This window comes from Aricia agestis, chromosome 3 (genome assembly GCF_905147365.1).
Source record: "Aricia agestis chromosome 3, ilAriAges1.1, whole genome shotgun sequence".
Lineage (NCBI taxonomy): Eukaryota > Metazoa > Arthropoda > Insecta > Lepidoptera > Lycaenidae > Aricia > Aricia agestis.
Genome location: NC_056408.1, coordinates 824220 through 842237, shown reverse-complemented (window position 1 = coordinate 842237; position 18018 = coordinate 824220). Strand labels below are relative to the sequence as shown.

Here is an 18018-nt window from a genome sequence, read left to right as displayed (position 1 = left end):
AAACACTGATTTAATTAGCTACAAGTCTTACGGCCGCACTCAGAGACATTTAATGATGACTAAACTTCAATTTAATGAAGAGTTTGACAGATAATGTATGGGACTTATGTCAAAATCTACATTTTATTATCAGGGCGAGCGAGGCGAGCCCTATAGTTTGTGCGTTCTAAGATGATATGGGTGACAGTTTTCATGTTCCTTGCTACGGGTTTTTTTTACAAGAAAACAAAAAAATCATAATGTAATAAATTATATTTCATTTACAAAAACAAATGTTTCCTATAATTGTAAATGAATAAAAATGAAGAGATGCTAAATGCTAACTTATTAATAAAAATTATAAATATTAACTGTGAAATAGGAGTATAAAATTATTGTTACGAAAACATTTGAAAAATGTCATATGCTTATAACGGAGCTTATGTCAATAGAGATTGACTCTGTTGAATCGAAATCAAATCGATAAAAAAGGGCGGCCATCTTAAATCGCCGGCACCACTGAAATGTCAGTACGAAATCGATAATTTCGATTGCAATTCCTTTACGAAGTGATTCGATATTTTTAAACTATCGTTTCATTTTTGTTAGGTAACTTCCCTACTATTGTCAATTATAATGTGTCACACATATCATCATAAAACGCACAAACTATAGTCACCGCCCACAACCTGAACATTTAGTGGTACACTTTACGGAAAACTATTACGCTTATTGATTTGTGCTTTAACATAGTCATTGTTATTTATATGAATATATTGTGTTATCATCAGTCAGTCAAGGTGTGACGACGCGAGCCCTCACAAAGCTCGACTTTTAGCTAGCCTTTAAGTAATTCATATTGGCCTCTATGAGCGGCAGATAGTATTTTAATAGAACTTAGTTGGAAGAAGAGTGTAATGAGGTACTTGAGGACGCTATCATAAAAATTACGACAAAAATTAGCAGGTCAGTACGAAGCGCGCCTTGTACAGTGGCGGTTACGACGCTCTCCGCTTTGTTGATAGGGCGAAAATGTATGAAGAAATTTGAGAGCGTTTCTTATTTTTCTTATAAATGGAAATGTAACTAATTTTTATATAAAATATTTAGCTATTCGTATAGGGGCCTAAATAAGCATCATTTTTTTTGTATATTTATTTTCCTTAGTTCAGTGTATTTAGCTGTAATGGTACCTAATCAGACCCCATTTTTTATATTTTGCGATTATTGTGATGGTTAAAACGTATTGTATGTGAAAATTTTGTATGCAGCTATAACATTTTTATGGTATAGACGTGAAGATGAATAAATTACCTTTCATTTGAAACCAAAATATCCTCGCAGTGTGACTCCTAATTCTTTAAAATGATACCGGAAAATCGCTGATACTTGTGAAAAAATGTGATAGCGTTGCCCCCTTAAGGGGGCGACTAACCCTAAAGTATCGATTTTATAATTCGTTTTTATTATTGAAAATAAGCCCCGAATTATTTCATTTTCTAAAATTAGATACTATATTATATTTCCGAGAATTCGATCTGAGCAAAAACATGATATCTTAAAATTTTCTCGATAGAAAAAAATCACAAAGATGCATCTAATTTTCACGAATTTTTCATTTATTGCCATAACCGTGTATTGAACTAAGTTAATATTTTAACACATTGTATAAAATTTTTGAAAAAAATATTGAGAGATCGACCTAGCGGATTTTTAAAATGTTGTATATTTATCGAGTTATTGAGAAAAAACTAATTTGGCGATGAATCCGCGTCGTCCTTTTTCATCTGGCATATGAAAGACGGGCGTGAGTGTGAACAGAGAAGGACGATGTTTGATTTTTGGGGTTAGTCGCCCACTTAAGTGTAATAATTGAGATTTGACAGAGTGGATAGTATGTAAGAATGAATTTTACTGTAGTGTCTCGTATTCTCAGTTTCGTTTCAGAGCTTTGACTAGCGAATAGCGACGGATAGTGATTAATAAGATTCAGCGATATCAAAAAGACAAGATTTACAGATTGCGGATATAAATGGGGGTACCATTTAGGCATACACAACTGTCGGTCGATTACAAACCCAGCAATGTTCTCCATTGTCTTGTTGATACATTGTACAACCTTATGAGTACTTAAGAGTAAGACCGCTTGTGTAAGTAGATGATCAGGATACTAAGCCAAGTGAAAGTCGGTAATTTAGCCAGCGAAGATAGAAATATAAAATGTTATTAAATTAAATATTCAGCACCATGTAATTCGAAGCTTCGCTATAAGTACATGTGTGTCTTAAATAAAAGGGGTGAAATAAAGCAATTCTTGAAGAAGCATATTAAAACATTTTTATTTAAATAAATTATACAAAAACACACTCATACCATTTGTCAAAACTATGTTAAACAAAATCTTTACCTAACGTACATATAGCCCCTACCTAATAAATATATATAACATAATTTTGGCATATGATACACTCCGTGCTAGGAAAATAATTTACAATAGATCAGCGCACACTATAGACAAAATATCATGGTACCTTACACATCTATTGGCGTGCATTGACGGTACCATACATCCATCGCTGGAAGTACCATCAATGCACGCCTTAATACACAATCTCAGACAAATAAGAAAACCGATAGACTTACGAACTAAAATGTGCCTAATGCATATGTACAGAGTTGTTGATATGATTTTTTTATATAATTTTCTTGATATAATTTTGAGGGTTAAAAGACTGATAATCTATTTTTTCATTGTTGTATATCTGAATATCTGAAGGTATTTAACTGAATATAATGTTTCAAGAAAATTTAAATGTTACATAATATTATGTACGCTAAAATAAACAGTTAGTGCCATTTTAAATTTATAAAACATGTTTCAAACACTGAACAATAAAAGATTATGCATTTTCATGAAATTTGTATTTGCTATAATAAATTATAAAAGTTTTTCAGGTATGAAAGAAACCTAAGTGTACATTTAGATATAATAATTATATCTCTACAGAAACATATTGAACATCATACAATAATATAGAATCAAGAGAACTTCAAATAGTAGACAATCTACCCGAAACCTCTCGATTCCACTATTAAACAATAATTCTACTCGAGTTTGTAACCACTTATGTAGTTTATAAATATCTGTAAATGCGATTTAGATCCCGCTAAACCTTGAGATATATTATGTATCAATGAGGACTATTTCATAACCACAGGACTATTTCATAACCACTTCCGTTTGCACATTTTGTCACAAGTGTGCGCGCGCCACTAGCGGCTGTGCGGTGTTTCGTCCCAAGCTGCTGCTCGTCCATGAATAGTGGCTACGATTCTAATGTCCCTGGAAGGACATTAGAATCGTAGCCTTTCCTTCCTTCGAAATTACAGAATACACACGTATCCTGAAGGACATTAGTAACGAGCTTCAAAATCGTCTTCTTAGCGTTTCTCTCCCGTTAGGCCAATCATGGTCAATAGAATTACAGGTATATTTTTTATTATTATTTTCATTTGAAGTACAATTGACGTCCATAGAGGACATACCTTTCTATATTTTGTGTTAAGTATATCATTGCCTCATAAGCCAACGCGGAGAGGCTGCGTAGCGCTACTTAAATTCAGCCATATTAAATTTAAGTGGCACTTAATTTGAGTGGCTTAGATACGGGACGAGCATCTGGGTCCATCGCCGGCCGCCATACACTATACACAGACAGTCTCTAGCTGGACTCGCGGCTGTTCTCGCTCGAGCCGGGCGCGTCGGGCGGCACGATCAGCCCCTCTTTGATCCTCTTCTTCTGCTTCATGCGTCTGTTCTGGAACCAGATCTTGACCTGGGTCTCGTTGAGTTGCAGCGCGGACGCGATCTCGATGCGGCGCGCGCGCGTGAGGTATTTGTTGAAGTGGAACTCCTTCTCTAGCTCCGTGAGTTGCTTGTTGGTGAAGTTGGTCCGGCCCGTGTTGCCTAGCAACGGGCTGGGCAGGCCGGCGGGCCGCAGCTCCTGCGGGCTCCCGAGGACGCTGCCCACGAACTCCGCCGGCGGAATCATCAGCTTTGGCGCTGCAACAAATATATAGTTTGGTAACACAGTTACTTTTTAAAAAGGACTTAAAAAAGGCTTTGTTTAAATGTTGTTAACATCGGCTACATTTAATAGCAATAAAATAGCAATTTTTTCAAACCAAAGAGAGATGTTTATATCATTGCTATATTAACATATAAATTCTTTTCGACAAGTCAAGAATATGCAAACAGCAGCATAATATACTGCGTATGGATAAGGAAAAGTATTGAATACACTTATGTAACAAACAAAATAAGTTTAACGAGGTTACTCTTGAATAATTTACAGTAATTCCTATTAGAGTTTATTATTTTTATTTTCGTATTTAACTTAGCCATTTAACAGGCTATTATGGTGATTACAATTGAAATAAACAGTGAGGTGCCAGTGGGAGCCCGATGTGACAGGTGTCAATTTTTTCCCCAGCCAGATAAAACATCTCCCAATATTAGCTCTAAGCTGGCTCCCCGCGGCGCAACGTGCGGTTTTGACGGTCGTATTGTACACCGTTTATAGTTAATCCTCCTCTGTAGTCACCCTTATAGCACACATCATAAGGCCTACTCTACTAAAATATCAGACTGGTGAGTAAATACTCACTGTACCTGTCTGGTGAAGAAGGTTGCTCTCAGTTCGGAATTATTTTACCTCTACTATAAACGTGACACTGACGAAATGAGGATTATCGTAGAATCTCGGGTTAAAAAATTACGCCATAAGAGTAGGACGTCGATTCTGCTAAACAATAACCTAACAATACTTCATTTTCGATGTAGCCCTCATATTGTGACAAAAGTTTAATTTACGAAATCGAATCCAACATTAAACTTCAGAAATTTATTTTTCTTTGTTTAACGTACCTACTTATCGGAGAATAGTATTCATTATCAAAGACATATTTTACTTACAAATTTTGCAACCTAATTCCCAAATAAAACGAACACAGAAAGGGTTCGCCAGTAGCCTGATAATGATCCCTATTGATATTTGCATGTCTTATCACGGTACGGCATTTAGACCGTGTAATCGGATTGGAGTCGGACTAATCCGCAATCCGCTCCCAGGCTATTACTACCGTGTTGTGATGCTTGCCAGGTATTACTGTCACCACGTCTTACTGTTATTGCATGAATTGCTCAAGTTATTTATGTTTCAATGTTTTGTTGAGCAGAGTAAGTTTTCACAGCTTTTTAACCGATGGAAACTGAAACTCTTTGTGTTATGTTTATTGTTCAATTTATTTTTCTTTTCTTTTTTAATTTACCTATCTAAAAGTATTAACATTATGCATAATAGAACTTACTGTTCATTAATTAATTTGCACTTTTGTTATCTATAGGTACGGTATACCAGCAGCTATAGCATAAACCCGTAATTTAACCTATTACCCATAATACACATTCATAGACTTTTGTGTTGATCCCCACTACTGCAGTAAGTACAATAAGCGTAATAATTTTATTAGTCCTCTGTGGGCATAAGTGCGCTTTAATTTCGTAAAGCCTTTGATACGAATGTGCCTTCAAATATTTGAGTAAATGATGGTGTAAGTCGTAACCGGAGCGGGCTCAAATAACCTGGTCGAAACGGCCAGGTGCGGTGTGTTTGGCTTGGTCAAATACGGGTTAAGAGCTGTTTGCCGCCATTGCATCAGACATCGACACCGACTCTACTGTAGACATTACACGGCAGACTACTCCGGCTAAAATCCCGTTTATGTCTACCCAAGTTTTGTATCTTTAAATCTAAGCGTTTCTTAGAAGGTATGGTTTAAATCTATACTAATATTAGAGCTTTATAGCTTGCATCAAATAGGCTTTAATAATTAAGGATAGATGAAAATTAGATCTGGACTGATTTAATTTAACTACGGGAAGGGACATATTATATTTTATGCTTCTTTTTCATCATCATCATATCAGCCTATAGTCGTCCACTGCTGGACATAGGCCTCTCTCAATGAACGCCAAGATGACCGATCTCCTGCTACTCGCATCCAACATGGGCCTGCAACTAAGCGGAGATCGTCGTCCCACCTAGTTGGAGGTCGACCTACAGGCTTCTTTTTACCGCAATAAAATGGACGGTTTAAGTAGAATTTTCTTTTCCACTTAGATAATATTATTTTATTGCCATATGCCCGATATCTCATATTCTGGGTATTTTAATTAATATTGCCACGATAATGTAGTTAATACTTACACAGTAATGTGTACTTCATACATGCTATAAATTAGTGCTGTTTCTTTATTTTTCGCTAGTAGTTGTTTGTAAACAATTATAAAAATATGTGCAATACCCTCAGGTAAAGCCGTCAAGACAAATATATGAAGTGTTAATTGTTTAGCATTAATTATTATTTGCATAATTAAGGCCAAACTAATATAAGTACACTCTAGCTTAATCACTTAGCAACAAGGCGTAGTCCTAGGTAATACTACGAATAAGTATTAAAGAAATAGCATTTTTTTGGTTTTTTAAAGTTTGAAAATCTTTGTAGTTAGTTATTATGATATTTATAGTATTTATTGTTAATTTTTTAATCACAATTAATTTGTAAAGAAGGTAGGGTAAATTTTCACATAATATATTAGACTTTAATAGTTCAATGTATTTTTCGAAGATGTGTTCTGTTATTTATTCATTCCTGTGATTTTTAGGGTTCCGTATTATATTATAACCTTTTATATTACATTTTGTTCTGCTCAAAATGACTTGTCATAGTTCTTCAATTAGAAACTAGAGGCAGTAATGGGTAATTTTGGCTGTCTGTGTAATGCTTGGGGATATTTAGAGAGAAAGCTCTGACCTTCTCTCAAAATATCGCAGCTGTGAAAATTCGTTCAAAACTCTATTTCACTTTAGCATGGTCACCATAGAAAGGTAGCTTATTCTTACGGTGAAGTAGACAAGGTGATGGATTAACAAAGGAAATATGTCAGTTTGTCCGCAAAAAGTGTTAGCGTTTCTATTCTTTCGCATGTTTACTGTGGTCATGCTATAAAGCCACGATAATGTAGTTAATACTTAGCTTTGTAGCTTGCAGACATTCCATCTATGTCGTCTGCCGAAACCGTTCCTCTATCTCCGTAGTCGGACAAAACAGTGGTTGTGTAAATTCCGTCACGTAGAGTACACGGTGCGCCGCCAAAGGCCGCTGTGTGTTTGCGGTAACACTACCCGCGCGGCGCGGACAACGCTAATCCATTACCGCCGGCAAATATTTGACGTGCCTGCCGATTGCGTTGCTCAATCCGTCGAGGGTGGATTCGGTCTTTGCACAATTTTTGATCATATTTTTGTTTGTAGATAATTCGCGTGATTTTGCTCTTTGACAGTTGCTTTAAGATATTAGAGTATTCGTGATTTATCGATCATATCATAGAATTCCATAGTATTCTTTGATTTTCGCGTTTTGGGCAATATTAAGAGGCATTTTAGTCAGTCAACTATAACAGATATTTAAAAAAATATTAAACGTCTAGACGTGGGGACACGGTGTGGATGAGTACATAATATTATACTCATGTCCCTAATACTAGGTATATTACAATTGCGTCGGAAACGGATGTTCAAATAAACAAAATACAGATGTTACCCCTTTCAGAGTAACACTCGTTTAACAACATTGTCCGACCACTTAACAAACATTAAAATGGCGCTATTAACTGATGCGGGCGGCGCTGGCCATCAATATCGAGGGTAATTCAATCGAGGCAATTGTCCCATGCCCGTCGACGCCCCACGAAAAAAATATAACATTCGAATTTCAAGAGTGACAGCTAACTGACAGCCTCGCCGCCATTGGCCGACGCGCGGCAGATGCGTTCGTCGAACCGCCATGTTTGCTCAAGTTCTTTGCCGGAAAATTAAAGTAAAGAACCACCCCGCAGATAATATTTAAATTAATTTGTGTGTACTCTTTGTAGCGGTAGTAAGGACTAAAACGATGAAAATATTCTCTTTGGTAAGGACTTTAAAAGGTTGCATTAGTTTGAAGTTAGTTGCTAACACAAAATATCTAATAGTTCATTAATTAGTGCTGCTGAGTGCTGCTCCAAAAACCAGTCCTCCTTCCATAAACTGCTTCCCATTAGATACATACAATTCTACAGATTTTAGGTGATTAAACAGACATTTGGACATTTACGTACCCCAGATTCACCAGACCCAATATAGACCGAGACCGCCATAATAATCATAATAAGAAAGAAAAAGAACACAATAAAATGATCGCGGATGGATTAAATCGACGGGTGCAAAGTAAAAAGAGTCATCTACAAAACAGCAACTTTTCAGGAGAGCGCATAATAGGAAAAAATGCTCCCATTTTGTCAATTTCCGATCAAATTTATTGAAATTTTCATCATTGTTTCATTATTTATTAATGAATCCACATGTATATTTAATTTCTTCTAATTATGTTTAATTTACGAGATATTGTAGTTGTCTGCATCTACATTGCGCTTGAAAATATGACAACTGAGTTAACTACCACTTGGTCGTTTCTACGTGGGAATTAAAAATTATATTTATTGAAGTATTTTTACCGATTACTAGTACGATTATCAGTAACTACGTAAAGTGTAACACTTTATATTATTAAAATTATTATTAAAAGTAAGTTATATTATTAAAATATGTAGTTAAACGTTTTACATCTTAAACACCCCAAGTTCAGAACATAATTGCGTAGATATCTTTTTCTACGTTGTCGATTCGGTGCAAGGTACACGATTTAGAAGGGAGTTAAAATATGAAATACTAGCTTTTGCTCGCGGCTTCGCTCGCGTAGAATTTGAAAATCGCGTAAATTGCAAATATTCCCGTAAGCTCCCTTAGAAACATGATGTTTTTCCAAGACCAAAAGTAGCCTATGTTACTTTTCATCCTTTCAATTAAGTTTATGCCAAAAAACAATACGATTTGTTTCTTCGTTAGAGCGTGAAGGAAGGACAAACAAACAAATAAATAAATAAACATACTTTCCCATTTATAATATTAGTATGGATATACTTAGGAATCATTCATTTACTTTCGTAAAAATCGTATTTTCTCACAACAAAAATGAAATTCTGTGTCAATACTTTAATTATTTTAAACTAATTTAAAAATTATTCAGTATCATTATCAGTACAGGAACTATGTTGTAAATTATTATAATTTAGGCAGAGGCTTATTAAGTCTTTGTACTTGGCACTTGTAAGCATGATGGGTTCATTATAACATCATAAGCATCGCCGGACGTTTTACACCATCGGAGGGGTGCATACGATTCTTCAGAACACAAAATGAAATTTTATTTCAACGATTTCTCAATTGCTTCTCGTGATCACAGAGATCCCAAAACCGGTCAAAGATAAGTTAATAGAAAAACTTCGCGAGAACTTGCAAATGCCGGGATATGATGTTACGCAGGTTGCAATTTACCATTTCTGGACTGATGTAATTGTTTACCTAAATTTTGTCGTAATTTACGTCTCGTATCAATACACGTGTCTTTATTTCTCAATCGCCTTTTCTTTAGATCAATATTTAACTGACGTCTTTTTCTACCGTTTAACGAGGAAGGCGTAGAACATTCACTTGATGCCTTCACTGCCGAAGAAGCATCAATGGTGTTGTCTATAGAAGATTTAAAGTTTGAGGGGGACAATATACTCGACGGCCTGTTTGAGTTAATAAACTCAAGCAGGTCATAGATTATATGAGATCAAAGTATCTGTTTAATAAAAAAGAATATATAATATTTTGATCTAATACTGATAATGGACGCGGCGGACTTGAAGTGATGAACTGTATTCTGAGGGTGTTGGCGTATTTGTTAATTTGCTGAGATCGACAAATTTTCAAAATCATTTTATATTTCAGACTGAGAGTGAACTGGTGTGACTGGCCTAGAGTATTCAGATCATGGGGACTTATCTTACAAAGTTAACTTATATTCATTTGTCTTCATCGGTGACACATCAAGGTTTTCTATAAGATGTTCAATAATTTCATCGGGCAACACAGTATTTTGCTCGATAAATCACTTATGTTCTGGATGATGTTCTGGAAACTTTCAACTTCTTTAAAAAGTCGTTTTGGACTTTCTGAACATGAAAAAACAGTAAAAAATAACAGTAACAAATTAGAAGTCAATTAATATAGCTAACAATAAGAATTAACATAAATAGGTACTCATAAACATAATAAACAATACTAATTTGCAAAAGTAAATTGAGACATCTAAATCACAATCTCAACGTAGAAAAAGCTATATGGCAGATAGCCGCTTATGCCGCATAACATGACCCCCGCGCGTCCCGCGTATAGACGACCAGCGGTAGTTATCCGCATCTACATCGTGCAATTTCACAAAACAAGAGTAGATGTCTTCTTTTACGTGACAAAAGTACCAAAAATAAGGTGATATTTGAATTTTTGTTTTTGGTATGTTGTAGAACATGATATTTTAAGCTAGTTTCTACAAAAAAACGAAAAACTCAAAATTGCAGATGACTTTTTTTACTTTGCACCCGTCGAAATACAGTACACACAATATATAACACGAAGGAGCTTAATTATGTTATCCTTGTCTATCACTTTTAATTAAGTGTTAAATGTAATTGGGCTGTACATACGGGCAGTATCGTGCCCCTCCTCCCCCCGCGTTATCTGATAAGTCCCCGTCGACACTTGACAAATTGTTGACAGGTTTTGTCCATAACCTCACTGCTATTGGTAATTAACACGCGCGGGGTTTGACGGGTAACAGTGTAGCTGTCGATGTATGAAAGGAAACACTGTAGGTACCTATAATTTATTTGTGCCAGCCTAATTCTAAAAACTCATGTTGTCTTGCTTGTTCTTTGTAATCATAAAAAAAAAATCGGCTGTTATGGAATGACTATAGGAAAAGGATTTAGATACAAACGAGAGAGTTAAGAGCATTGGATCCAATATATTTATAAACTTACACCTTATCTAATTTACTTGATCAACGGATTATTCTCTAATTAAAGACGTGCTTCAATTTATGTTCATGTAAATATACATAATATAATGACGCTCATTGAAGCATAACATCACAAGCATTTTTTATAGTTCTACTGCCATCAAAACTACATTATTTTATAAAGAAAAAGTCCTGTTTCCGCATGATATACGAATTTCTGCTCAAACTAGTGATTTGCGTCTGAAACTGACTGAACTGGAAATTAGTTATCCTCTAAATATGGCGAACATAATATTATACCCTAGATATAGAGCTACATGACTTTACCGTCACGGGTGTAATTTTTCCCGCGCTATCGGCGCTCGCATAATAATGCATTAAAGGCATTTATTAAATCCACATCGAGGAAGCCCCGACAGCTTGACGGATCACCGCGAGGGAAAAAATTATATTATTACCGACCGGGGGTAGCACATACGCTTATTACAGCGCATACGACATGTGGGTTACAACCGAAATATTATGTTATGGTGAAAATGTAAGTAAAAATGAATACTCGAGTACTTCTTGTATTTACTTAAGTGTGTTGGAAATATAGGTTAAAATTCTTGTTTGTGTAGGTTTTTAGCGTTTGCTTTAGTAATATTGTTATAACACTTATTACAACTATGTAAAATATTATGTTATACATGAACCATAGTACATACTGTTTGAGTTTAGCAAAAAAAATTACGATAAATGGCGATTGGTTGTTTCAATATGAAAATCTTTAAATAACTATAACAACACTGATATAATTTGTGCGAAAACCATTTTTTAATATTTACAAAAATAGTACAGCGATTGGTCCACCGCAAAACAAATAAAACTACTTTTAATTTCTACTTTACAATGCTTAACATTTATAACATTTTGAAACGGTTCGTTGCGTTTAAAATGTAAATCGTTACAGTGGATGTGTGTTTAAAAATAGAACTAAGAAATATCGTACATATCTACAATACAAATTGTATGTTATCCGATTAATTGGAGGTCGCATTATTATGAAGTTACGTATGCAAAAAATAAATATTTTGACAACCATTTGTAAAAAAAAATCAATACTGTAAAACGAACAATTATAATAATATAATAATAATAATATCTATGGACGCTTCACACCACGTCAGTCTGGCCCCGTGCTAAGTACCTAAAGGACTTGTGTTACAGGTACCAGACAACGGAAATATATTTAATACTATACATATATTTAAGATTTTTATTATATCATACACATATTTAATACACATCCAGACCCGGGAACATTGAAAACTTTTTGTTCCGTCGGCGGGATCCGAACCCGCGACCCCCGGCTTGAACTACCAACGCGCTCACCACTGAGCCACAGAGGTCGTCAATTAGTAAACATCATTTCAAAAAACTTGTAAAAGTTTCTAACAATGATGTTGACTGACTGATAACTGACACAGATGATTTTTTTATGAAATAGGGGGCAAACGAGCAAACGGGTCACCTGATGGAAAGCAACTTCCATCGCCCATGGACACTCGCAGCATCAGAAGAGCTACAGGTGCGTTGCCGGCCTTTCAAGAGGGAATAGGGTAAGAGGGGAGGGTAGGGAAGGGAATAGGGGAGGGTAGGGAAGGAAATAGGAGAGGGTAGGGAAGGATAATAGGGTAGGGGATGGTTACTAAGGGAATAGGGGAGGGAAGGGCGAAACACAGCGCAAGCGCTGTTTCACGCTGGTTTTCTGTGAACCCGTGGTATATCTCCGGTCGAGCCGGCTCATTCGTGTCGAAGCATGGCTCTGCCACGTCATTTGACTTTTAATAATATAATTTTCTTAAAACCTTATCTTATGTTTTTTAACTACCTAACTTTATTCTTATACTAATAAAATACTTACACTAATAATATTAAGAATAAAAAAGTATTGGATTTGGTTTGATATAAATAATAATTAAAAATTGCAAAATAGCGCTTAACTACGTAGCAAACACTCGTAGCACGAACAGCACGGTGCGTCGAACGCAAGACATCAACGCGTGTCCGCCCTCTACGCCGCGTAGCGATACTCCACTTGACAATATCAAGGGTTGATTTTACACTCAATGAATGCTAATGATGCATACCTATTATGATTTATTAATTTGCTTGAGTTTGGTTTAAACTTGACTGTGAATTATAAGGAACTATTACAACATAATGCTGTATTATATTTGATTTAAATTCTACAGTAAATAAAGACTAAGTTAGTTAATTAATAAAGATACAATAGCACTACATTTTATAGAAAACATTTTTACAATCATACATATGTACATACACCCAATACACCCCGTCAATACACCCCGTATTTAATTTTGACTTTACTTGTTTGCAAAGTCAAAATTGAATACTTTTTTATTTACAAATACGATGTATTCGTGACTGTTTTATGTATAAAATTTGATTGAAAGTATCTTTGATAAAAACAACCACCCAATATACCTACCAAATACCAGCTTTTTACATGCCACTTGCCCGTATTATGTTGTGCTATTGACCAGTAAGTCCACTAACAGGGAAACAACACAGAACGGCAATCTACCGGAGAGCGGGGGTCCCGGTGATCAATCCTGCTGACACCCCCCGGGGGACACCCGGACCCCTCCGCACCCCGCCAGGGGGTCATGGATAGTCCGACAGAAAAATACCAGACACAGTCCCACATGGACGAAGCGAGTTTCTGAATATCTATTTACTGTCGTCGCAAATTCACTCCAATATAAAATACTACACAAGGCGATCCTCTCACATAATATAGAATTATTTTTGTTTGCACCTTTTACCCATGCTTTCTTAAGATTTCAGAATCACTTTGTGAAACAGTCCTGCGTAAGTACATAAAAAATGTAAAGAATCTAACGTCTAAATTTAAATTTAGACGTTTAAATCCTTCCAAGGATTTAGATATCGACTGAGATATTATTTGTTTTCTGTTTTTATACTTTACATAGCAAGGCAGGAATAATAAACAAAACAAAATAATTTATCGCTTATTTGTTACGTCAAAAATTACCTAACATAATATTTTTTATGGAATATCTTTTAGAGATATGAAAATAGAATTCATAAATCATAACACAATAATAATATATTTCCATGATACTGGAGAGCAGGATGTGACGTAGCCGTGATTGTAAATCTGCGACTATCTGATTGCGCGATATCGTGCGATACGGAGCTGATATCTCGCGATATCGTGCGATACGGAGCTGATATCTCGCGATATCGCGCGATACGCAGATGTACCGTGAATTTGCGATAAGCATCACCTTCATTAGCTTATGCGTCTTAATGTCGAGATGTCCTCGGCTCTGTTTATCGCTGAATGCGGAAGACAAACACTTTTTGTCTATATTTAAATTTTTCACGCCCACTTCGGTGGTACGTAGCAGTACGAGTAAGTATCGCTAAAAACTCGCTTTTTTGTGCATTAAAAATATTGTGAGAGTATTCTCGGTCCGGTTGCTTCCGAAGCATTTGACAAGTCTCGCAAGACCTATTCCAAAAGTGTTTCTTGACCAATTTTAATAATAATATTGTTACTCTATACAGTACACATTTTTCACTTACAGTAGGTACAAGCCAATCTATACTTCCATAGTATAATGTTATGAAGGCGAAAGAGCGCCTGTCAAATCATTGAACCAATTCAGATGAATTTGATATGTTGATGCTTTTATTATCAAGAAAAGAATATTTTAATTTTAAGGAATATGCGAGTTTCATTCAAAATAAATGTACGGTCCCTACGCACCATTATAAAAGTGAAATGTATAATATAATATTATACTTTTATGTTACTCTGTGTCGTAGCGGAAATATAATAATAAATCGTACTTTGAATCGTATTTTGACGACCTCTGTGGCTCAATGGCTGAGCGTGTTGTCAGTGCTCAAGCCGGGGCTCACGGGTTCGGATCCCGCCGACGGGACAAAAAGAGTCCTGCGTTCTTGGGTCAAAACCCATCTTTATTAAATATTATGTGTATCATGTAATAAAAATATTAAATATATTTCCGTTGTCTGGTACCCGTAACACAAGTTCTTCAGGTACTTAGCACGGAATGACGTGGTGTGAAGTATTTATAGTTATTATTATTAGCGTTACGGTACATGGTAATAATAATAATAGTTTATTTATTTCAAATCATATACATTGAAAAGCTTATAAATAAGGCATATTTAATTTCAATACGAGATCAGTGATTTTAGCGTTGGGAGCTGTACTAGTGAAAACTGTGACACAGCTCCCAGATGGTATACGGACACGTGGTGTCATCTAGCGACAAACCAGCGAAACTTACCGAGGGAGCACAGGCAACATAAATCCCCTACTCAATACTAGATGGCATGAGGTGCGCAAGTACATACTCGAACCTTCTAGAAAGGTCCAATGTTTGTTTACGTGTTTACCGTTTATTTGTTTGCGTGTTTACGTGTTTAGTTGTATACTTTTATTGTGGTACATGCTCGAGCCTCCTAGAAAGTTCCCACGGTTGTTTACTTGTTTACGTGAATCGGGATCTTTCTGGAATTCGTCTCGCCATATAAAAAGCCGCAGGCAGGCCCGGCGAGTCAGTTCGATCTGAGCGATCTTCGAGGCGACAACAAGTGATCAATAGTGAGTGAACCAGTGAAACCTGCGACTTGGCTACGACCTAGGACAGTGATAGTGCTTAGTGATTGGACCTAGTGATTAGTATTTGGACTTAGTGCTAAGTGTTGTGACCTAGTGTTTAGTGCAGTGTTAATAAAGTCTTCAAGAGAGTCACCAGGTCTTTCTCTCCAAATCCTCGAACCCTAGCACGTAACGCTATTATTATTAAGTACTTGTGGTTGTCATAACAGAATCGAATTGGTTATCATTGTACGTGGCAAGGCCAGGATTGTAAACTGCTGAAATCAAATGTGATAAGCGGCGCTACTCACGCTGATATAGCCGTCAGCTGTGTTGACTGTTGTGTATCGACTATCGATACAGATACTGATTTAGAAAAAAATACAACTAAATCTACACGAGTATTAAAATATGATCTTCGTGACTCGTGAGAATGGCTGAAATCTAAATCTTATATATAAAATTCTCGTGTCACAATGTTAGGCCGCGTGCTCCTCCGAAACGGCTTTACTGATTTTAGCCAAATTTTATATTATGCATATTCAGTGGGTCTGAGAATCGGCTACTGGGTATTTTTTATATTGATAAGTGCATTTGTTGAATAAATAATAATAAATTATACAATATATATTATTACAATATTTATTATATTATTATATTTATTATATTAATATAAATTATTACAACTCGAGACTGACGGCGACCATTGTTTGTGCGACGGGATAGCGACGGACGTTGCCATGGTGACATACTTATTTAGTCACTTCAATAAAATAATACGGGCGAAATAATTTAGGTATATGGCAAAGAAACGTTTGCCGGGCCAGCCAGTTTTTATTTAAAAATACTAATATTAATTAGTATTTTTAATAATAGTAATTTTGTTAGCTTGATTAACAAGCGTGAATATAATATAATAATTAATTCGTATTTGAATTTATCACGAATTCTAAGTTGTAACTTGTAGTTGCAAAGGAGCATAGTTGCAGCGGCTTACAGCTTTTACTTTAAATACACTTGATAATTATTAAAGCTGCAAAGTTAAGTCACAAAATTTATAAAAAAGCGAAGACAATATATTATTATTATTAATTTCCTACAAAATAGCAATACATTCTTGTAAGTGATATAATATAAATTATACCCACAATGCATCAATATCGTCTCCAAAGTTTAACTTCAAAGTTTCAGACTACTTGTCATGGCTTGACATGGCTCGAAACAGACGTGCAGACTGACAAGTATGTTTTAGCTATAGGTCTACCAGGAACTGATGGCAGATTTTAAAAAAATATCCTTGATCATTGGATAAATTTTTATATTAGCATGTTTATCACACAGAATCAGCCGCTTTATGGAAAAAAAAAGTATCAAAATGTTTTATTCCAAATACCCCGGTATTGCTAGAGTCAATTTTCTTTTCTCACTTTTTTCCATCAGATTCAGGTAGACCTATAGATAATATTATCATGGTAAAGCGGCTGTTAGTTTTAGTCAGCATAATTTTTAATTTATTGTCTCATTATTGTCTCTCGATTTTTATTTTACAATTTCTTTTTAATAATACAAATGGGACAATATTATGTGTCTGTCTGTCTGTTACCTCTTCGCGCCAAAACCGCTGAACCGATTTTGCTGAAATTTGGTATGGAGATACCTACTTTGAGTCCCGGGAAAGGACATAATATGACATTCTTTATCCCGGAAAAATGTACGGTTCCCGCGTTATAAACGAGTTTTGTCGCAACAGAGTTGCGGGCGTCATCTAGTTATTTCTAATTTTAGTTACTCGAAAAACTTAAGTCTAAAATGTAGTTCTATAATCGCTGAAAAGTTATGGAATATTCCGTCACATTATAATATAATTTAGTATTACGTCATGTAAGTTGTAACTATGCAGATATGTAATATACAGTTTGTACCAGTTTTATCTCCACAGCCTCTACATTGCGGATTATATCTTGTGATTTGGTGTCTGCGCGAGATAAACAATAAATATTTTTATGACATTAAGCTTGCTTTTATTCTAATACTTGAGTGTCGGATATCTTATACGAAACATACTTTCTGTATGATATGTCGAGGTTCAAAGAAAAATAATATTATGTACGGTATAGAAAACTTACGTGTATCTGTTGATTGAAAAATAGGGAATAATATTATACTTTACAATTTTTGAAAATAGCATCGTAAATCATAACATAATATTGCAAACTGAATAGTTAATAGTTTAATACTATTGCGATAATAATGAATTTCTAACTTTATTAGTCTCTCTTAAACTCGAGAACCGCAGAACCGATTTGGCTAATTTTACTCTTAAAATATTTGTCCGAGTCCGAGGAAGGTTTATATTAGGATTTAGA

General features: G+C 35.4%; 1 protein-coding gene across 1 annotated transcript in view; it reads right to left on the bottom strand.

The window, feature by feature from the left end:
- Positions 1–2992: 2992 nt before the first annotated feature.
- LOC121725567 (homeobox protein Hox-B1b-like) overlaps positions 2993–18018 on the bottom strand; it is a 37093-nt gene continuing 22067 nt past the window's right edge. Inside the window, exon 2 of the mRNA XM_042112581.1 lies at positions 2993–4042. Coding sequence (XP_041968515.1) covers positions 3702–4042 — 341 coding nt within the window. The 3' untranslated portion in view covers positions 2993–3701. The remainder of the gene's footprint in view (positions 4043–18018) is intronic.